Here is a 23,154-nt window from a genome sequence, read left to right on the forward strand (position 1 = left end):
TATACACTTCCATCAAGGTCTTAAATTTGACGCATCTCTTAACTTGGAAATGGCACACATCCAGACACTATACTTCACAATGTATTACAATGCAAGTATGACCGTCTATAGGAAAGTATCATTTAAGCAACAAAACAAGCCTTGACTAAAATCCCAACTTCACTGACTTAACCTAGAAATATAAAACCATGTCATTGTCCTCCATGTTCGAATTTGGGAAACAATTTATAACTGATTATCTGAGGAACGCTCCACTAGCACTTGGTCCTTATGGGTTTAAATGGCAGGAGGAACCCTAAAATTCAACATTGGAAACCATCCAAGCAACTTGAAAATAAGCTTGTTAGACATTAAACGGAAAATTGTTAGCCAGACAGAAAGTGTCATTTGACCATCCACATGGAACAGTGCACTTTAATATGCAGCAACAACAAGAGTGCTGCACATAAAAGTTGTTAATTTAAATTATTTTAATAATTAAAAACAGCATGTACAATAAAGTGGTTGAACATTAAGGCTTGCAGGAAGGGAAATGACTGCCAAAAAGTCTTTTGACTGCTACCACAGAAAATGGTTGTTTCAGTACACACTGAACATCATCAAATAATCATGCTGCTAAACAGGGATCAGATCTCACACTTGGTAGATGTTTCAGAAAGTCATGGTGCGTACACTCGTGGAGAACAGTGAAAGCCAAAAAAAAAAAAGTTAATTCCCACATTAAGAGATTTTCACTAAACACACTTCTACAGCACGGATACAATCATGCAATTTCCCCCCTTCCCCCACAGAACCACTTTAAAAACATCTGCTGGCAGCACATTACAGATACCAAAAAAGTAAAAGGAGACCAATTTATATCTCAAGACATTTACACTCAAGCAGAAGGTTAAGGAACCGCAGGGTGCACTATAATGTGCTACTCAAACGAAAATACTCTGCATGTCTTCAGCAGTAGTCATCAAGACACCTGAAACAAACAAAAGAAAACTCAGCAACAAAACCTGATTATACTTCATATCTAAAAACAAACAAAAAACTAATATATATATAAAAAAAGATGTATATTAAATAAAATAATAATTAAAAATTATGTTAATGTGCATAAACCATAATTATATATTTAGGGCCAGAGGACCGATGGTGTGAGGTCTCTCTTGGAATTGCTCTGTTTATTATACTTTTTTTATACTTTATAATCCATTACAGATGTGTTTCATAAATGTAATAAAAAAACCATAAAAATTACTTCAGATTTGTTTTTAAATATGTATAGACAATAATAATTTTAAAATATAATAAAACAAATATTTAAAATACAGAAAATAAATTGTTCAATTAGTTTATATTACATTTATGAATATACATATTATATTACATGTATAAACTAATACAATTAATTAAAAAAATATATAATTTCTGTATTAAATGCATAAAATAATTTAATACAGAAAATAAAAATAAATATTACAGTTTATATTTTATAATGAATTTATGAACACGTCCATAATATAATAAAAAAAACGTACACATTAAAAATCATTTTATTATATAGTTTAAATTTGATTAGGATTAAATGTATACATTTATTGAATTTCTAAATAAACTTTTGAAGAGTAATACCTTTTCTCCTCCTCTCAGTTGGAGTTTCTTTGCCGGACGTTTTTGTCTTTGTGGTTAGTAGCTGCGTTGCTCTTCCTGTAAAACACGGCGGTACGTCAGATCCCATATGAATGTCCTGAGCTAGAAGCACATCGAGGGGCTAGTCTAGACTTCAACATGGCCTTAAAGTTCCTTCGACTGAACTGCACAGATATCTGCACTTCAATATCTCATCACAAATATTACAAAACACTTACAGTGGTGCAGCTCCTGAGTCGTCATCTACCGGAAGCAGGACGACATGGAAAGAAAAAGAAAAGCGTTAAACACTCCCTTTCACAAGATGACGCGTGTAAAAGACTATAGTCTACTAGTACAGTTGCAGTAGAGTAGAGTCTAAGCTCTAGTTTGGCAGCCTCAAAACGGTGCGAACCTTAACTTTAAAAGCAGAGTCTAATGAGTAATGTGATTCGGGACTGGTAAACCTCGTTTATATTCTTAATTTGGTTATTTCTACTGCAAAATCTGTACACGTCATCTAAACAGCTATGACTCTTTACAGCACTACTAATAATGATTCATGCAGAATAATGCATTTACATTAACCATGCAGTCTGATGTTGGATTGAAAGGATACGTTTAGTGGTTTTCAACCCAAGAACAAACGTTTCCAATCAAGTATCATTTGTTTGTAGCACAACCTCACGTCCTACACATGTAATGTTGAGAAAAACATGGTTCTTTTTCTGCATCAATCATGATGAAGGCTCTCAAACAGCATTATATCACATTTGTAAACTCCTGCACTGGACTTCTAAAGTCAGTGTATCGACCAGAAACCTTCATATTGAAAAACCACCACTGAAAAATGCCCTGCCTCTGACACACATGAAATCTGTGGACATGACAACGGCTGTATGGAAATGAAAAGAATTATAATTAGTGCGAAACTTGACTATCAGACACTTCATGTACCGCATAAAATTCTCTTCAACAAATGGCATACAATAAATAAAACCATTCTAAATTAAATTGTATGTCAAATGTACATATATTATACATTTGTATTAGTTTGTTTATTTATATATTTGTGGGGATTTTTTATTTTTAAATACATTTTATAAATGTATACAATATATACTATATTATTGTATTTTAGCTTTTTTTTTTACTTCAAACTGCATGGATTAAATCACTATAACTGTTTTATAAAGATAAAATTCAATAATATTGTAAATAGTATACATCATATACACAACACTTGTATACATAAATATAATTTATATATAAGTAAGCATTTTAAGGGTGTTTAAGGTCATTAAAATGATTTTTAAAAACATTAAATACAACAATATAATATTATTGATAATAGTATAATTGATTAATAATAATAATGTAAAATATTATAATATATGCAGTTTGTGGGTATTTAAAGTCACTATAAAAAGTTGTTTAAAACAGATAATACATTAAATAAAGTAAATGGAATTGATTAAATATATAACAATAATAAGTAAAATAAAATTATAAATGTATTTTTAGGGGGTTTGAAGTCACGTGACTATTTAGCAAAATATTACAGCTACTGGCAAGGTTGTGCTTCAGACAGTTAGACAGTCAAAAAAGTAACTTTAAATAAGATGCGAGTTGACACCCAACAAACATATTATTTTAAAACAGAATCAGAGTGTAAAAAAGAGGTATTTTCCCAGGTTCTCATGCAGAAAACACTCAGAACGACAAAAACGGTCAAAGTAATAAAGTTGGGATTATATATTTTGCCACCCTTGTTGCCTCTCAGAAACAAATGAGACGCAGAGGAAGTCACTGCTAGAATGTAGGGCTGAAGAATATCATGCAATGAGAAGATGATGCAGAGAGCATGCAAGGCAATATAACATGATCCGTCTGAAATGTCATTATGTTATTATGCATAATACCTTGGCATTTAAAACCCATTCTGAACTGCAATATGTCAGACTCAGCTAAACGCTTTCACTGGCTAAGGGAGAACCAATAAAGTTGCTTTTCTTAAAACTAAGTATGAGGAATCTGGTCCATTTTATCATCTTATGCAAGACAAACTGCCAGTGAAAGAGTTGTACTTTTCAGGCTATCAGCGAGAGCATTCAAACTCCCAAAACCACTCGTTTAAGCAAATCCACTTCAGTCTGACATGCAGTTGAGCACTTACCACAACGTAAAAGCAGCAGCGAACAGAGAAATAAACAACGTAAATCATAAAAATAGACTCAGCTAAGGCACAGCCACACACTACAGCCAAATAAAATAAACATACAAAATCAAACTGAAATAGATCTTGCACCATTACGAATTCATAAACAAAAATGTAAAATTACATCCACTGATCATTTGTACATTCACGAAAATGGAAAGTGAAACAATTATGACTTAAACGGTTCCGCCACATACCGTCAGTGATCTCGTCAGGCTTTCTCTTCTTCTCGTAGATGAAGATGATGGTGACGAGGATGATGACCTCAGCGACAATGCCGAGGAATGGCCACAGGGCGGCAAGCTGGCTGCGCACACGCAGCTGAATCTGATCCTGGGCTTTTCCCGCATCACTGATGCCGAGGCACTCATAGGTGCCCATGTCCTCTTCAATGTTCAGATCTTGTACGTACAGTGTGGTCTTGTTGGGGGTATTCTTTATCTCATACTTGTCAGAGCCATTGAAAATGGCTTCCTGTGTGTTGAAGACAAAACTGTCATGTTATTAAGGCTGCAGGATTTGGTTAAAAAAAAAATCCCTTAAACTAAGTTAAAAACTAAGCTCAGAATCGAGTGGAGGGAGAATCGCGATGCATACAGAAAATCTCAAAATCGATCCAGAATCGCTTGATGCATCAATGTATTGTCCCAGCCCTAAAAGCTTCCGAAAGCAGATGCTAACAATTGACCGTTTGCAAAAGCCACGCCCCCTAGTTATTGTTACTACGCCCGTCAAACAAATGGTCAAACACGACCAACGCGACAGATTCCCATGACGGGAAGAGGTATACCCATGCGTGTCAGTGACCTTTTTTGGAGCAATACCTCAGCGATATCCTCCAGATCGAGGCAAAAGGGGTTACAGTATGCAGGGGAGGGATATATTCAAAATATAAAAATACGCAATGGAGACACGACTACTATCGAGTAGTAATTTTGCCTCAGAGGATTATACATGCGCTTTAACAAGCAGGTTGTTCATTACCACGGCAACCTCTTGCGTGTCATGCTGAATGCGATTTTCGTGTTTAAAAAGTGACTATACATAAGAGACGGAAAGATGCAGATAACCATACATTATTTAAAGTTATCTATTAGTTATGATATTGATATATGAACTGATGTTGTCAAGTAAGCTTCATGCTTTCCCCGTTGCGAGCATGCACTCCTCTAAACTGTAGCCTACGGGTGCTGCACTGCTAGTTGACTGCTGCTCATTTCCCGCCGAGAATATCATGTTAACAACAACCCTTTAGAAAACGTAATTCCTTTGTGGATCCTCTTGATCTGCTTTCTCCATGTTTCTTTGACTAATCTCAGTGTCAGTCTCACGCACGCTGCATGCGAGTTAACCATGTTCGACATTTAACTGGGAGTGGGGCCGTCCACACTGTTTTATCCATTGTAGGCACCGCTCACGTTGTCTTTTCGGCTTTGGAAACGGAAACACAACTCCTCCAGACAATCTCTCGGGGTAACTAGTGTCCGATTTACAAGCGCCGTGGGCGCACCGCTTCACCATCTTGCTTGGAGTCAATGTTTGACGGACCTGCTCACATAGTAACGGTTGCTATGATGTGTGATTGGACAATGGCCGTTTTGGGGGGGGGGGCCGCCGAAAGGTCAATTGGCAAGTTCAAACCAGACAGACATTTAAGGAATATGGTACAATCATACCACTTATTACATGGTATTTACCACATTAAATAACTATGGGGATAAGAAATACCGTTTTGAAATCGTACCCGTTTGTTATCTTATAATCCATTACAGTGTACAAAACAATCGTTGCAAAATGGCAGCAGTCGCATTTTGTATGAAACAAGAGAGCGAGTCTGCAATACCGGATGACAAACAACAAACACAAAATATTGATTTGAGTTTTAATATTTTATTAGCTCACCAAACTTCCACGAGGAAAAAACGTTTCTAGCAAGAGTAAAGCATTGACTCCAGTGAGTTACCTGGATGAGTCTGAGTTAACAGTGTTTAACGGTTGTTACCAGAGAATAACGGCACGATTGACCAATCAGAATCAAGTATTCCACAGAGCTGTGTAATAAATTATGTTACAATTATTTTATTTAACTTGGGTTGAATATTATTTGTGACAATTCGATTAATACAACTACTATAATACTACTACTACTACTACTACTATTAATAATAATAATAATGATCAGGGCTTGACATTAACTTTTTTGCTCGCCAGCCACTGTGGCTGGTGGTTTTCCAAAGTTACTAGCCAAAATTGACAATACCGTGGAGAAAAACCTTCCATATAGATATTTTTGATATCTCATAATTTGGCAGCAGGTGTATTAGGCTGCTGTCAGTCACTTTAAGACCTGACGCACAGATCCATTATAATGTTGCACGTGCGTTTTCTTAACCGTTTATGTTCACTTAAAACACAACTGTTTTAGTGCAGCCGCGATTAGTCAATGTAATCGACCATGCAAATTAGTCGACGGCAATTTTTTGCTACGGGCCGAGCGCGATTGTTCCCGCCGCCCCCGCAACGTTGGTCTGGTTTCACACTCAACTTAATTCTACCGAACACTTCAGAAATGCATTTCAGAAATGTACATATCAAAATGTACAGTAAGCTAATGTATTAATTTAAGGCAGAACAAAGAGCTAATTTAAGTAATGAATACTTAAGCATGTTTGTTAATAGAGGATTAGATTAGGACTCTGGCTAATATGGTATAGCCTAATGGAAATGCAGATACTTATGCTTAGATTGCTAATACATAATGTTTTTCAACAGGTGACATTTCATATTTTGGCCCTTCAGTTGAGTTCAAAATAAAATGGACAACGAAATGACAAACAATGTTTTTTTTTTTAATTAGTCATTTAGATTAGTCGAAAGATTAGTCGTTAGAAAATTAGTCGTTAGTGGCAGCACTAAACTGTTTACGTGAATACTCACCAAGACAGTGTATTTGACTGTTTAAATGCAATAAGCAGCAAAAAAGAACTCAATTTAGTACTGAGAGGTGGCTTTGTGCGCATACATTTTGGGTGTGAGCACAAAATCTGCGGGAATGAGTAAAATAATGTGCAAAACACGCAATCCTATGGTGAAATTCAAGCCCTGTAACTAGGGGTGTGATGGTTATTATATAACCGTGAGACCGACGGTTATAGTTGAACACCGTCATTAGAACTCTATAACCGCCAAAACCGTGCTATTAAAATATCTTGCAGATAAGGTTATATAGGCTACTAATATCAGTGTTGGGGAGTAACGGAATACATGTACCGTTGTTAACTATTCAGAATACAAATTATGAGTAGCCTAACTGTAGTCTCCACAGAACATAAAATATTCATTTTATTTTATTTTTCGTGTTTGCATTTATGAGGAAAAAACAATGTTACGGACGTGACAGTTCTCCGTTACAGACGTGACTGCTCTGAAACCATTAAAGCTTTTCACAGAGACATCAAACAGAAAGCACAAAACCTTTTTTTTTTTTAAAGTGAATTTCGTTTTGTATTAATTGTATCTAAATTTTAATCAATGTTTCATCAACCAATTGCCTGGATTTACTAAAGTAAATATACCAGAAGATCGATAATCACGAAACAGAGGTGCTGGAGCGTGAACTGGAGCTCATCTATAAGGTATAAGGTAGCCTACTTGCCTCACACAGACATGTCTACTTTTAAACAGAACAATTCAAAATGAAAGAAAAAAGAAAACAGACTGCTCTCTACTTATGCAATCCGTATGAAATGTGCATTTCTCTCTGGCGCGTTCACTACTGCGAAGATTGTGAGTCAACATCGTCAACTTCATCTTTGGCCGACACTGACAGATAACCAACATTATTTATCTGGATCAAATGAAATGAGTGAGGGAGGTGGGTTTGTGTGTCAACACACTGTCAGAGAAATGAGAGCAAGAAAGCGCAGCTAGAACAACATTTGACTATTTTCATCATTAATAAATTGGATATAATATTAAAATTCTATTATTATAACTATTCGTACAACCACATATTTTATTAGTAACATTATCATCACCATAAATAAATTGGATAATATTGTAACAATTCTATTACTATAGTTCATATTATTATTAGTAGTAGTAGTAGTAGTAATTATATTACTAACAACTAGAAGTATATTTACTATTATTATTAAAGCATTGTAATATTAAATGTAGTAAAAATACAATAATAACAATAGTAAATGTCATAATATCCAACATCTGTGGAAAAGCTTGCAAGCTTCAAGTTGATCTTTTAGTCTAGAAGTCTTGTCATGCCATAAACAGATAAACATTACTGCTAGGTAAATCAATAGCAAGTGCATAATGCCAAAATAACAACTTTGCAACCTTAACCAACCTTCAAATCGATGGACAGGTGCCAATCTCATGTTATTACAAAAGTTTAGTAAAGTCTTGCTTTACCTTTCCATCCTTAACAAGTTTGTACCAACTCCAGTCAGTAGGCGGGGGGTATCCATGGCTCACACATACTAGGGCAGCCTTGTCCTTCTCATTAGCATTTTCAGAGTGTTTGTAGGCCACTACATGTGGGGGAGCTAACAGGAAGAACATAATTATGGGTGATGAACACTAACACAAAAAAATACAGCTGCAGCAAGATCAAACTCTTACCTTTAATTTCAATGGTTTCATTAGCCGGAGGCTCTGACTGGAAGACGCACACATATAGTCCAGAATGGTGGTAATCAATCTTTTCAATGCTACGAAAGAGAGAAAAACAAGCAATGAGACCCACAAATCAAAACCAGAATTAAAGTTTAAATATAAACTCAATATAACAACACCACAGCAATAAAGGTGGAGGGGAGGACAGTACAGTAAAGCAAATATGAACGATAAAGTAAACAGCTTTTCCAGTACACTGCTCAGGCATCCCCATGGATATTTTTCCGACCCAGCAACTCTAATGGGAATTAAGGTCAGCTAGTGTGGTGTGCTGGAGGCTCTTAACAGAACAGAGAAGACAGAGGCAAACAGAGACGCTGCACTATATTTAATGGACCTGGATTGATGGTTAAACACTAAATGTGCAAAGCAGATTACTACCAAAAGGGCAAAGTTCTAAATTTCGCTCTTCTTTAGTCACAATTATTTACACGAGGTTGAGGAACATACCGGTATTCAGTGTAAGGGCTGTCACTGGTGGACTCTGATTTTTCAATAGTCTTGCCATTCTTGGTCCAGTAGTGGCCTTTGATGGGAGAAGGAGGGTTGGTAATGTTGCAGCTGAGAGTTGCAGAAGTCAGATTGCTCACCATCGTTGGACTGGTTATGATGTTTGGATCTGCCAAAGCATAAAAGCAGAAGTTACACAACTATACTTTCCGACAGCTTTCATAACATCTTGACTGTATAATGGAAAAGAAATCCAGGAAACCAAGTATTCACTGTTGATTATGCTTTAAAATGCGTCCACCAACCTCTGGATTCGCTGTGGCACCGTAAAAAATTACATTTTTGGACATGACGGAACAAATCGGAACATTGCTGACCAGATGTTCACCACAATGTGCACCGAAAGGCAGATTGCGCACTACCAAAGGAGAAGTGAAGGTACATTTTAGCTGTGAGCTTGGGAAACATTGAGCAGTTTGCAAGCCAAAACAGATGGGAAGAGGGAACAAAATTATACCAACCAGCAACTGGTTTGGAGAATATGAGCTTATGAAAACCTGTTGAGGAAAAGCACTAGGTGGGCAATGCAGTGTGCTAAAGTGCTCTAAAACCACCTAAAGCGTTAAGCCAGACATCTAAAGAGCCTTTTAGAAGTTTACTAAAACCAAGCCACATTAATGTGACATAATGAGAGCCCTTTTTCAGAAAGGCATGGCAATTAGTGCGTTTTACACCTTCTGACCATTAGTAACGTTAACTGATCAATGCCATTTCTTTAAAAGGTTCAACTTCATCTCACAAGCTCTAGGCACTGATATGGCATCAGATTACTATGACAGAACAGACGCTGCTAGAGTAGAAGTCATGTGACCTGGTATGGGAGGGCGGCAAGGGAGGGTAAGGTAAGGGAGAGTCTGAATCTACGGGACTTCCTCCTCTACACTAGTGGACACACCTCGTTTCCACAACATAACTCACGTTCAAATACTATAACGTTTGCTTGTGAGCGAATCCACTTGACTTTGGGCGGGGTCCTGAGGTCGTTGCGGTCAGGGTCGTTTGAGGCGCGGCACTCGTAAATGCCCGTGTCGTTGAGCATTAGGTTGGTAAGGAAGAGCGTGCTGGTGGCATGGTGAATATAGGTGGCGTTGACGCGTACACGATCCTCTCTTGCACCGTCAAACAGCTGAGTTACTGTTTCATCTGGCTCCTCGCCCTCAATGAACCACCACTGAACTTCAGGGATGGGGTTCCCTATGACCTCACAATCCAGCTCGGCACTGTCTTCTATGAGTTTCATCTGAGACAAGGGTGATTTTATGAAGCCCGCTGGACATTTGACGAGTGAATGGGTGAATTGGATTTAGAGTGGACCGTTCATTGAGATGATATGAATAATGATTAGCAGGCAGGCAGGCAGAAAAGAAACAGCAGAGGAGAAAAGAAAAAGAGAGAAAATGTTAGAAATGGAAGACAAAGGCATACATAAGAAACAAATTGGATTGAGCATCATGGTGCAAGACTTCAACACTTCATGATAGCAAAACCCAAATGAAGAACATTAGAAGCATTTTAAAAAGACAATGAGTTGAAGCATGCATAAAACCAAAGCTTAGCATATCAAGAAATGCAGTGAAAAATGAAATTAGAAAAATTCCCATGGAATAAAGGTATGAAGTAATGGTGATGACTGACGGGGCTTAAAGGGAGAGTTCACCCAACAATGAAAATTCTGTCAATATTTACTCACCATTATGCCATTCCAAACCTCCATGACTAATGTTTCAATGGCTTTTGACCAAAACAACATTGGACCCATCTGAATTTTAATGTATGGAAAAAAAAACCCTGAAAAGACAGTCATAGGCCTACAGGTTTGGACTGACATGAGGGTGATTTTAATTTGAGCTAAGTAGGCTATTCCTTTAAGACTTGTCATATGATTGCGGTCGACCGTTATATCGCTAAAGCTGATAATATATTAGCTGATATTTTTTCTGGTTGGCCAATGTGTCTGAAGGGGGTTGTCGGAATTGACATGAACAGTGTAAATGAGAAATGAACCTAAAAACAACTTTCTTTTGAACCCTGAACCATTGTGTCGTTCTTGTAGACTCGAAGCATGTACTCTGGAGAAAAACAAGGTTGTACTGTGCTAATCCCCCATGGAGAATTTCAACAGAATTCTTCTGATCACCTTGGAACAATACACACCCTGAACGACATGGAAGTACGTGCGTAGCGGCTTGAACAACAACCCTCCACATCAATGAAAAGAACACTGAGATCAGCCTCAGACCTGTAGTTGCCTCCTGCAGTGTAGCACATGTTTTCATTGTGTTTGGTTTTGAAACAAGAGTAAGGTACTGCTCCCTTTTTGTCCATTGCTGATGAGGGAGGAATGTTTTAGTGAGTTAGCCAGGGAGGGGTAAAAAGGGTACAATGTCCACAATCCACATTACATTCAGAGCAGTGGGACTCCACACATGCCTTAAGCCTGAAATAACATATGCCCTTTGAAAGGAGAACAGGTTTCATTCATTTGACCATTATGAAAGGTCACCAACATTAAGTGGCCCAGAGTAGACAGAAATTCAAAACTACTCATAAACAAGCTCTAAAAGGAATTTAAGCATATTTGTGTATGTGTGCTAAGATTTAATGTTACCATAAGACAAGCATATTGACTAAATATTTCAAGCCTAAATTGTAAATAACTCCAAACCGGGAGAACGGTAAAGTACAAAAGTATGGTGCAAAGTCTGCCACTACTAGATAATTAACTTAACCTCTTCTAGTAAACAAGTCAATAAGGTCACCTTCTCACAAGCTGACATGTGGATTAATTGGCAGGAAAAAATACTGACCTAAGGTCACTTGTTTCATCATAGTTTCTTGGCTCAATCCTTTGATTGAACGTTGATAAATGTGGGATATCCTTCCCTATAAAAGGTAGGAAACTACACAGCATGTCATAACTGTTTAATCACAAGGCTTTTAAGATCTCTAAATGCACATGGGACATTAAGCTCTATAAAAAAGAAAATTGAACAAAATGCACCATTTGCCATCGACTCAACTCATTCTGATGGCCTTTAGGAGATTATCATAGAAGCTAACAAATAGATATCTTTCCTGTACTACCATGAGACCACACAATTTAACTAAAACCTGCATTACAAAGAAGCATAAACTAGTTGAGGCTTTTACACCATGTTCTGCTTTGTAACTACGCTAAACATTAGTTAACCATTGTACATTACATCTTTATTTAGAGCAGGTTGCCTAGATTCAAACGAGCCCACACACAACATACGGATATCCTATGAAAATACTCACTGAGTGATATGACATGCTGCTTGGCTAAAGCTATAGGGTTCCGGGATTCCGTTATTTGGAAATTCAACCAATATAACTGGATCTCAGGTAAGGTGGGTAGGGATGATGTGTAGAGACCAGTCATACGCTGTTTAACAGCTTGAACGCGCTTGGATTGGACCGATCATTCAGATTGGCAGGTCTTCATTTACTGTGCGCCATAGATTAGGAGTGCACAGCTGAAACACACTGGAAGATCATCACTCATCAACCAGGATCTTATTGCTTGTTATTTACTACAATTTCTATGCTTTGTGGCGTTTACACATGCAAGTAGTTCTTATGTTCAGTAAAACACTCAGACCACTTGTTTGAAGAGGTTTTTGGATTTTTGATAAAAAGGCTACCATGGTTCCAAAAGCCATAACTTCTGAACGCTTTGAGATCAACACAAAATTTGGTGAAAATGCAGTTGACATTGTAAACAAGCCCAAACTTGATTATGACCTATCAGATTTACCCTCTAATAGTCACCGTGTAATAATAATAACAACAAAATCAATCAAATTGCATCACTTTTTTTCTGGGGTTTTCTCAGTCGTGTCAGAGACAACTTATATAGAGACATGCCACTTCCTCAATCCTCAATACAACTATATAGGGAAAACCCGTAACGCCAAAGATGGCGGTTGTATGCACATGCCCCGCCCCTCCCGCTGGAAAGCCAATCGTCTGCTTTTAACTAGGGATGTGCACGAATATTCGATCTGTAATTATTATTGGAAAAATAAAATACTATTCGAATTTTACTACATTGCTTTGCTGGCCGTAAATGCAGTGAATCCATGATAAATCCCAAGCACTAACTCGCAGTTATAATTAAATGCACTGGGTGGCGCTGTGGAGTGTGTTAACAAGTTGTGTGTATTTGATCACATAATGTTGTCGTCTGCCTCGCGAAGTTTGGAATTACTTGAAAATGATCTTACTAAATGGAATTACTTTTGATCGAATTAATTAATTAATCTGAGTTATAATATCATCAACACAATGAGAAATCACATGAAATCCAAACAGTCGAATGAGGAAAGATAGCTGTCCATCACTGCATTCACGACTGCAGGTAAGCGCAGCTGGACCCCGCGTGATCCGTAATGATAACTTATCTTATAGCAAAATGATTTTGAGACATATACTTCCTTTAGGTTTCGTTGAGGGAGACAGGTTTAAGAAGAGAAAACGCAAAGTGCTGTTAGAAACTTAGAACACCGTTATCTTTGTGTCTCTGAAGCGTCTGTCAGCAAAGCGCCTTTTCTCCCTCGAGCATAAATTGCTGGCGGCGCCCCTGCATGTGGATATTGTTTTTCTCAATAAAAACGTGAAACAATATAAACACGATAATCATATGCTGGCTCGTGTGTGTGTGTGTACGTTCTGTACGATATCTGGAGCAATCTGCTTTATTAGGCGTTTTTTCCCGTTCGCGCTGCTTAAGCATGCTTTTATTAATGCTTTTGTTTTTTATATTTTTTGTTTACACATAGGCTTACTGTTTAATGTTTTCAACTAAAAGAAAACTTTAACATATATTGTAAGCTTGTTGTGTATATTGCCTAATTGTAAGCTTGTTCAGAAATGGTGACAAAAACGTGAAAAAAAAAAATTTAACTTAAAAAAGAACGTCTTTTTCATTAAACGTCATTTAAATAAACGAATATTCGATTTTTATGAGCCCGAATATTCGAATGCAATATTTTTGAAAAATGCCCATCCCTACTTTTAACACAGTCAAGCCGGGAAACATATAAGCCTATCGTCTGGTTCCACTGACGCATGCGCACAGTTGAGGTTTGCGACAGCGGAGACGAGAACCCTTGCGTAGTAAACGTATAGGCCCTAACCTGTGGGGGAAAAAGACCTTTTAAACCTTATTTTGGGGCAAACTCAAACTTTTTCAGCGATTTTTATCATATTTTACTGCTGTTTCTATACAAGCAGTTTTTATGTCCTGGTGACCAGTGAAAGTGCAGTTCTGACTCTCTGCCCATTCATTTAGATAGGAGCCTGGTCTTGTTAGTCCGAAATAGCTGCCCGGAGGCGTTGCCAAGATGGCATGACTTGCCTAAAAGGACTTTGGTAGTGTTGTAAAATAAGAACCTCCAAACATGATCAAAATCTATTTTCCTTAAAATTTGAAAGGTTTTCTATCAAATTAAACAGTGTACCTGTTGATACCTTTTTTTTGTAGAGTTGTAAGCCCTTACTTTTAAGTATGCCACTTGAACTCATGTGAAATCATAAAAAATCCCTTCAAGGCGTAAGGGTTAATGCTGACATTCAACAGAGCTTACATATCCCTTATATAAAGCTTGAATGATCAGGATCCGTATCCACCCATCATGATGACAAGAAATCAGTAGTCGGTATCAGCTACAGAATCGCTAATTCTCGCTTCAATATAACAATGTATGACAGAAAAGCAAATTATAATTTCTCACTAGACAAACACAGAGAGAAAAAAAGTGGCAAATTTCAAAATATCAATTTAACTTTCCTTGGTTTGTCTTTTTAATTTTACATTTTTATTTGAAATGACATAGAAGTAGCGATAGATCAATTATTTCATACTGTGACATTAATCTGTTACACTCGGATAGACAAAAAAAAACGGAAAAAAAAAACGGCGTGGACTTCGTTCTATTCATCAATTGTGGATTGAATTTTGAGATGTGCACAAACACTCAAATCAAAGCAAACTTGAAGTCGATTGTAGAAGGGCGATATAAATGGACTAAAGGGATCGGAGATGTCCGGCACACTTCTGTTCTTTTTACTGGAATATCAAGTTATGACATTGATTTAACATGAGATCAAAAAAATTAACGAAACTTACATAGATTAATCATTCACACAACATGTAGTTCTTTAACATGAATTTACATTTCAAGCCGACTTTAAAGGAATAGTTCACCGTCATCGTTTACTCACCCACAAGTTGTTTCAAACCTGGCTGAATTTCTTTTTTCTGCTGAACACAGATGATATGTCAGCAAGCAAACAGTTGATGTACCTCATTGACTTCCATAGTATTTTTTTTCCAACTATGGATAATGGAAATCAATAGGGTCCATCAACTGTCTGGTTACCAACATTCTTCAAAATATCATCTTTGTGTTCAGCAGAAGAAAGAAATTCAGCCAGGTTTAAAGTTGAACAACTTGAGGGTGAGTAAACAATGACAATTTTCATTTTGAAGTGAATTATTCCTTTAAGGCTAGTTAACTAGTGGTTCAGGAAACCCAGTGACTAGTTTTGAAAGTATATATTTTTGCATACGCCCACAGATTAGTGAGTAATTCAAAAAAGTTGAAGGACAGGACTATCCTCACCCACAACATGCTGACAAACACCTTCTCTAGGCATTTTCCAAAGTTCAAAATGGCTGCCAATAGCATACCAAGCACAAAAACACAACATAAAATACCTGCCCTTTCGCTTTAACCCAATTTATTGAGCAGAGCTTAGGATCGAGAACTAAGGGGAAACTCATTAATTCTGAGAAGTTATGACTTACGCCATCCAGTTATGTGGCCTGATGTTCTCTCATAACAAATGAGAGTACTATGAGACAATGCAACAACAGCATGAGCAAATCTGTTGCTCAGGCACATATTGTGTCATTTTGAGGAAATATTAGTGCTTACGTGCAGAAAAAGCACCTCCTGAAGTGTTTAGCGCTCTATGAAGCCGATTAGGTTTCAGATTTACCGACCCAGCCATTCATCAGCTGCTGCTGTTGGGGACTAAAATTATAATGGTGGTGCCAGACCATAAAACAAAATCATCCTCATTACTCTGCCATTTTCATTCATCATGCAAACCAACTGATGCATCTAAAAGGATGGGGATGCTGTTTAACATATTTAAATAAATTTTACAGTACATGATTTACAACTAAATTCTAAACTGCTAAACTTTCATTACCGTAAGTGAGCAATGGTTGCATGTCTACAAGTTCCGTGGGATTGGATTCCTGTGCCATTTCCAGTGATGGGACATTATAATGAGCTTAAGCTAAGCCTTTTGCTGAACAAGGATAGACTAAGAGATGAAAAATGCTGCCTAGAGGCCTCCTTCATGCCAAATGATTGGACGAAACATGTTTTGCCTCCCCAAGCTTTCATTGTGATTAAAGGTTACACTTAACTAATGTTTTACTGTACTAGACAGCATGCCTCCAAAACTAGCCTGCTCCAGTTGTCATGGCTGCCTGATGCTTATTACATCATTCACTGGAGTAACGTTAACTGACCTGCCAGGAATTAGGACAAGCATTTATATTTCTAACAAGCAAAATTTCGAAGAGTCCTGGCAATAATTAAACGTCAACTAAGAAGCATGATACACAGAGAGATCCTCTTTAGTTTGAGAAATGTGTAACTTAGAAGGCTACAACACCCCCCTAGCCTGGGATTAAAGGTTATTTTACATGAAAGACCAGAAAATCCACATGGTGGGTTTTGTACTTTGGCTTTAATGCCGTGATGATCATTACTGTCGCTAACATATTAACGCTTTTTTATTAATTGTTTATATTAATATAGAATAAAAACTTTTTTTTTTTTGATAACGACTTACATTTTTTGAATTTGAGATGACTAAACGAGCATCACTGAGAAAAATAATTATTTTACAAAAATCAGCTGTTGCTCGATGCGCGTGAGCCATTTCGCGTATGCTCGTGCGCGAGTTGGCCGACGGTTTAAACGTCTTTTTAACATTTCAAACCCTTTCAAACGTTCATCATCTATGTATTTCGCTTTACTGTGAGGTAAAATCAGTGTAAAAGCAGTCGGCTTGCCGTATAGGTCGTGTTTATGTCAACACCCGGCCTGAAAAAAATTAGCTCGCGAGCTTCATGATCAATAGAAAAACAAGACGCCGTACCTGTAAAAGCCTCGGCTTGGAACCAGCCGATACAAATGGCGACAATTGCGCCGAACAGCTTCCTTCTCATGGTGAAATGTTGTTAAATGTGTAACAGAGTGAATGACGGGCCTGTTTCTAGAGGAAAACACAGTACTGCTGCAAGCCCTCGGTGAAGCCTCGTCGTCCTCTACTTGTTCCGAGCGCACTCAAGAACGCGCACGTATACGGACGAGAGGTCTTGCGTCATCACGTCCGGTCCTCAACGTCACCTCCTTGTATGCAAATGTACAAAATTATTTCGAGATTTTTAGGTTTTCAGAAAATTGCAGGCTCTGTCATTGTAACTAACCAAACGTGTTTTGTGAGTATAATGTTCGAAATTAATCTAAACCTATACATTAATGTAATTTAAATGCATTTAAAATTATACATTTAAACTTTCACGTAGCCTAAAAGCAAATAAATGAAGACCAGAAATATGTTCCAAAAGAGATAATAGTTCAGCAGGATTTAAATACTGAATACTTGATTTTTTTGCAAATTTATACAGATTGTTCTAAAGACCAAACTGGGTGTACAGCCGCTGCAATGTATGTTCCTCACTTTAAATATAAATTTGCAAGAAGAACTGCTAACAATAAATCAGTATGCAACAGAGATGGTCGCTATTTAGATAGCCTAGTGGGTGGAAGAAATCTAACATACAACAGTAGTAATCTGTTCAGATTCATATGGAAAATCAGAATGAGATATAGAAGTAGGCCGACTTTGTAGAATCTGCCAAATGAGAATTAGAGTAATTTTTAAGGGAAACGAGGACGTGGACAAGATAGTTAAACAGGGACACATGTCACACATCAGGGCATTTATCTTTATTATTTATTAATTTCTTAAATAACCCAAATTCATCAACATTAGCCCATTGAATGAAGTGACACTCGAGTGATCAAGATTATTTCAATATATAAATTGACGGGTTTCCTGTTTACAAACATTACAGGGTGCGTGCGCATACCAGAGGCAGAAAGCCAAATTGGTGAGCTGGTCCGCTACTGCAACAACCTTAAGTATTGAAGCTTTCCTTATTGTATGTATTGTTTTGTTTGTATATAACTGCTGTGCTGACTCAATACAACGTGATTTTAGTTGGATCTGTTTGTCTGTCTTTAATTTTGCAGCGTTAGTGATGTATAAATTATTATGTTAGCAGTGCAGCATCTACTGGACAGCCCGAATTTGCTTTTATATAAGTTACGTCACGCTTGTTTACGTTACAGACACCACCACTAGCCTACTGCACGAAACCACGAAACATGTCTTTTTTTTCTGCCTCCCGGTTGCTTGCGCAAGCAGTGATGACGTTGCAGAGAAATCCACGTATAATTTCCTTCGATTGCTCCGTCCTCATTTTCTTTCCCAGACAGCAACATAATGGGTGCTTCTCATATCCCTCCTCGTCTCATCGCTCCTCCATCCTCCATCCTATGACCCATAAACCGATCGAGCTCAGCCATCTTGAAGGACATCTCAATTCTCTAACTGCACCGCGAGGACCGAGGAGTGAGGAGGCTTCCAGAGGAGTTATGAGCGAGGATGCACAGGTGTATCCTTTGCAAACGTGACACATGTAGCCTATAAATTGTCCTCCCCTTCACATCGGTCACAATAATTTTAATTTATACTTTACCCTTGCAGTTTATATAAACCACACATCTCACATATTTCAAAAGGGTCTTGCTTTATTATTATTTATTATGAATTTCTTAAATAACCAAACTAATGCAACATAAGGGCAGATCCTTTGAGCGCTGCTGATGACGCTGTGAAGTGACGCTCGAGCGATAAAGTATTCCAATGTATAAAAAAGTTTTCATTCGATTCCTCCGTCCTCATTTTCTTTCCTTACAGCCTTCCCTCGCGTCCTACAGGGGGTGGAGCTGAGACGCGAGGAAAGGAAGCCAGGAAAGGAAACGAAGATGCACAAATAAGAATTGAGAAGCACCCAGTATCGGCCCAGGTCCGGCCCACATCTGGTGCACCTGGAATCCACACAGCCCGGATGTGGGCCGGATCTGGGCCAACACACTGGGTGCTTCTCAATATCCCTCCTCGTCTCCTCGCTCCTCCGTCCTCCATCCTATGACCCGGAAACCGATCGAGCTCAGCCATCTTGAAGGACATCTCAATTCTCTAATTGCACCGCGAGGAGGCGAGGATCGAGGAGTGAGGAGGCTTCCAGAGGAGCTATGAGCGAGGATACACAGGTGTACCCTTTGCGGAAGAGTTTTATCGACTAAACATGACGCACGTATCAATTCTCCTCCCCCTTCACATCTGTCACAATCATTTGAATTTATACTTTACTTTTGTAGTTTACATAAACCACACAACTCACATATTTCAACAAGGTATCTTGCTTTATTATTATTTATTATGAATTTCTTAAATAAACAAACTTTAACAACATAAGGGCAGATCCTTTGAGCACTGCTGACGACGCAGTGAAGTGACGCTCGAGTGATCAAGTATTCCAATGTATAAAAAAGCTTTCATTCAATTCCTCCGTCCTCATTTTTTTTCCTTGCAGCCTTCCCTCGCGTCCTACAGGGGGTGGAGCTGAGACGCGAGGAAAGGAAGCGAGAAAAGGAAAAGAGGATGCACAAATAAGAAATGAGAAGCACCCATGTGTGTTTTCGTTTGCACCGTTTCTCCCTGCCTTGTTTGTAATCATGGTAATTCATTTGATTTCGTTATTGTGTTCAGGTGTGTGTGTGTGTCATTATCTCCCCTTTTTAAGTCCTGTTCAGTTTGTGTTTCTTTGCCGGGTCTCATCTATGTACATTGTGTGGAATGTCATTGGATTTATCTTGTGTATTAGCCTAAAGCCTGTTAACCTTCATTCTTCGTGCGTTTGTCTCTCACCGGACACAAAGCGATCGTCAGAAAATTTGGACTAAACAGCTACATTTGTATGGATTAGTTTTACAATCTCTTTATGAACTTATAAAAATAGTACAGCTATACAGTTCATAATACATTTTATAAGTGTTAAGTTCAGATTCAATATTACAATATAGAGTATGCTAGCTCTATTATTATTATTATATTATTAATAATAATAATAGCCTAAAAATACTATTGAGTATGAGTGTAATAGCAAAGTCATGACCTTCAAGTGAGGCTTTTGTCACTCAGTTGTTCCAAAATGACCAAATATATAATTATATAAAGTATATTTTATTACATATATTTTTCTATACAGAAGTAAAAGTAATTTAGTCATAAAAATGTGAATAATAAATTGTTAATTTTTATTTAAATCTTTTTGAACAAAACTTTCAAACAGAATCACTAATGTCCTATTTATCGAAATAAAAAAAAGTATGCTTACACAGTGGTGTGATTTCTCTTAATTCGCATTACTAACATTCATTAGTATTATTCTTAAAAAACATATTGTGGCACAAAATTGTAACAATCAACAGCAATAATGCATCATTACCTTGAATGGCTATGTAAGATTCTTAAAGAAATAGAACAGACAAAGAGAACAGAATTATCTTAAGATGCCTTAGAGATGTACATCGATAATAATGAGTACAAGCTTACACACAAATATAATATTAAATCAGCTACAAAGGGAGATAAAACTCCACTAGTAGCACTTTATAAGATTGTCCTAAATAGGACCAACATCATCCAGATAGTCGTCTGCAAAGTTGAGCATCTGCTGTATAGCGGTGAGAAGCAGGACGTCACAGTTGAGCTCCAGCTCCAGCTCCTGACTGTAGTTCTTCACCGGTAACACACAAGACACCGGCACACCCAACCGAGAGCTCACCTCCTGCACCTGCAGAGACAAAACAACATGTCATTTACATCTATACATTTAGCAGGCATTTCTATTCAAAGTGACAAAGATGAGCATGAGGAATTTGTCACAAAACCGACAATATTCGTAGTAAACAATGCCAGGTTTAAGAGAGGTTGAAGGTTATAGAGAGTGACTTAATGTGAAGGAACAACAAGTCACTGAGTCCTCAACGAAAAGTCCATGTGATCGGGTGATCATGTCTCACCTTCGTCTTGATGTAAGAAGTCATATAAATATTTTGAAGATCTTCCATCACATCAGGACATGCTTCATCTACTTTTGTCATCAAAACCATCTGGGGAATGCCTTAAAAAATGTGTAAATAACCATTAGTTAGTCGTGAAACATTTGGCATAAGACAAGTAACTTAACATAAGATAAATAACTTACCCAGTGTGTTCACTTTTCTGCGTATGGCTGCAAGTTTTTCCTCTAGTTTGCTTGACATGAGGGAGATTTTGGTGGCGTCGATCACATACACCACACAGTGGATCTTCTCCTGTAGAGATGCAGGTCTGGAGGCCTTTTGCTCATCCGGTTGAAACGGTGTTGTGGGGTTGAACTGAACCAAGAAGATTTAGAGTGAAATAAACATTGTTATTCTTGATTCTGGAGAACAGTGCACTTACTTTATAGCGGTCTGGTACGTGACCTTGAAGAATGCTGCTGATGTCATCAATATCCAGTCCTGCACCCGATTGCTCCTCGAGTCCCATGGTGTCACACAACACAAATGGCAACGGCTTTCCTTCACGGCCGTCTTTCACTGTGTATGTGCGAAACTACCAACCAAGAAGAGAAACACATCAAGACCTGAAGTCATCAAGAGCTGTTCCTCGACCTGAAGAGACACTTCTGTAGGAAACACTATGAATCCTGTTGAATCTGTACCTGTGTGGTCAGACTAGTGCCTGCAGATCCTGACATGGCTTTGCTGGTCATGCGGCCCATGAAGACGGAGTTGATGGAGTTGAAGAAACTGGATTTTCCAGCACCTACAGGACCGATCATTAGAATTCTGACCCGACTCACAGACGTCATCATGGGTTTATAATTCCTGATCATTTTCATGAGCTCGTCTCTTCGTCTACAACAGAGATTTTATTTCTGTACAAAACTGTATGAAATCAGCAGCAAAACAACATTGAGTGAAAACTTACTTTTCTGTCCACTGAACATTCCTCCATGGCTTCATCTTGACACTGATCTGAGGATCTTCTTCTGAGGATGTTTTATTATACAACTTACTTTGACTTAATTTGACGGTAACATTAACAGCAGTACATTTTAAAATACTGAACTCTGAATTTATATAATTTACTCTACACAACTATATGTGTGTATTTAAAATTCAATAAACAATTATATTAAAAAAAAATATGATAGTTGACTTACTCCGTTCCACTTTGTACACCTCACATTCATTCAACTGAGTGTCATTCCCATACAGTGTGGCAGGATTAAAATTGAATGGATTAACCCTCACACTTCCAAATAAATGCTGTACTTGATGATACAAAGCTGGTTGGTTGTTGTAGCAAAAGTACAACTGATCACCAAAGTTGGGTCCTCCAGCGTCATCAAGACGTGCATAATGTCCACTATTAACTTTGATGCACACAGGGATCTCGCCTCGAATGCTGAACAGGAAAGCTTCCTCATCTGTAATTTGCCGTCCACTTTGAGTATAATCTACACTAGTGTATCCACCAAAGATGTAGCCTGATCTGTTATAGGCTACAAGTAAAGTGGGACCCTGATGGTCACATCGCTGATGGAAGGCAGAAGCATTATATCCATGAACAGAAGCTTTGTAGAGAAGAGTCAGTTCAACATTCCCCAGCAAACCACAGAGCTGCTTTCTTTGCTCTTCTGATAAAGTAAGTGGAGCGTTGAGAGTAAAGGGCACTCCGAAACTGAACGCCATCTAAAAAGAAAAAGGATATATGATTTGAGATATTTTATGTTGTATATCATATTACAGATTTTAATTTTTTATTGATTCTTTATAGTTTTAATATAGTCAATAATGTATTGTTATCTTTACAAATAA

At 37.7% G+C, this 23,154-nt stretch overlaps 2 protein-coding genes across 3 annotated transcripts; both read right to left on the reverse strand.

Annotated features, from left to right (window-relative positions):
* Positions 1 to 699: 699 nt before the first annotated feature.
* Positions 700 to 17,451, reverse strand: bsg (basigin). Of its 2 annotated transcripts, XM_056256436.1 has the most exons (9): positions 17,246 to 17,451; positions 9,959 to 10,309; positions 8,981 to 9,149; positions 8,477 to 8,565; positions 8,267 to 8,400; positions 4,036 to 4,312; positions 1,860 to 1,884; positions 1,624 to 1,698; positions 700 to 970 (listed from the first exon to the last, which is right to left on the reverse strand). In XM_056256436.1, exons 1-8 carry the CDS (start codon positions 17,313 to 17,315, stop codon positions 1,638 to 1,640), a joined length of 1,176 nt encoding a protein of 391 aa, XP_056112411.1. In that variant the 5' UTR covers positions 17,316 to 17,451; the 3' UTR covers positions 700 to 970; positions 1,624 to 1,637. The 2 variants fall into 2 exon arrangements, with proteins under 2 accessions (XP_056112411.1, XP_056112410.1); XM_056256435.1 differs by lacking the exon at positions 9,959 to 10,309 and having other exon boundaries at positions 17,246 to 17,446.
* A 3,354-nt stretch (positions 17,452 to 20,805) lies between these two features.
* On the reverse strand, positions 20,806 to 23,028 carry LOC130089218 (interferon-induced protein 44-like). The gene is made up of 7 exons (XM_056256437.1): positions 22,497 to 23,028; positions 22,262 to 22,316; positions 21,993 to 22,188; positions 21,731 to 21,883; positions 21,492 to 21,663; positions 21,307 to 21,407; positions 20,806 to 21,077 (listed from the first exon to the last, which is right to left on the reverse strand). Exons 1-7 carry the CDS (start codon positions 23,026 to 23,028, stop codon positions 20,907 to 20,909), a joined length of 1,380 nt encoding a protein of 459 aa, XP_056112412.1. The 3' UTR covers positions 20,806 to 20,906.
* Positions 23,029 to 23,154: the final 126 nt, after the last annotated feature.

The sequence above is a fragment of the Rhinichthys klamathensis genome, unplaced genomic scaffold (genome assembly GCF_029890125.1).
Source record: "Rhinichthys klamathensis goyatoka isolate OS25496 unplaced genomic scaffold, OSU_Roscu_1.1 h1tg000127l_1, whole genome shotgun sequence".
Lineage (NCBI taxonomy): Eukaryota > Metazoa > Chordata > Actinopteri > Cypriniformes > Leuciscidae > Rhinichthys > Rhinichthys klamathensis.

What these genes read in the sequence shown, in the direction of transcription:
- bsg (XM_056256436.1), bottom strand. Translation starts at nt 17,315, where the DNA reads ATGAGAAGGAAGCTGTTCGGCGCAATTGTCGCCATTTGTATCGGCTGG. An exon ending in AACTTGTTAAGGATGGAAAG is followed by an intron (nt 4,313 to 8,266) that starts GTAAAGCAAGAC and finishes TTCAACACACAG; the next exon opens with GAAGCCATTTTCAATGGCTC. An exon ending in GCCTGACGAGATCACTGACG is followed by an intron (nt 1,885 to 4,035) that starts GTATGTGGCGGA and finishes TGCTTCCGGTAG; the next exon opens with ATGACGACTCAGGAGCTGCA.
- LOC130089218 (XM_056256437.1), bottom strand. Translation starts at nt 23,028, where the DNA reads ATGGCGTTCAGTTTCGGAGTGCCCTTTACTCTCAACGCTCCACTTACT. An exon ending in AATGTTCAGTGGACAGAAAA is followed by an intron (nt 22,189 to 22,261) that starts GTAAGTTTTCAC and finishes TCTCTGTTGTAG; the next exon opens with ACGAAGAGACGAGCTCATGA. An exon ending in ACGTACCAGACCGCTATAAA is followed by an intron (nt 21,664 to 21,730) that starts GTAAGTGCACTG and finishes TTCTTGGTTCAG; the next exon opens with TTCAACCCCACAACACCGTT.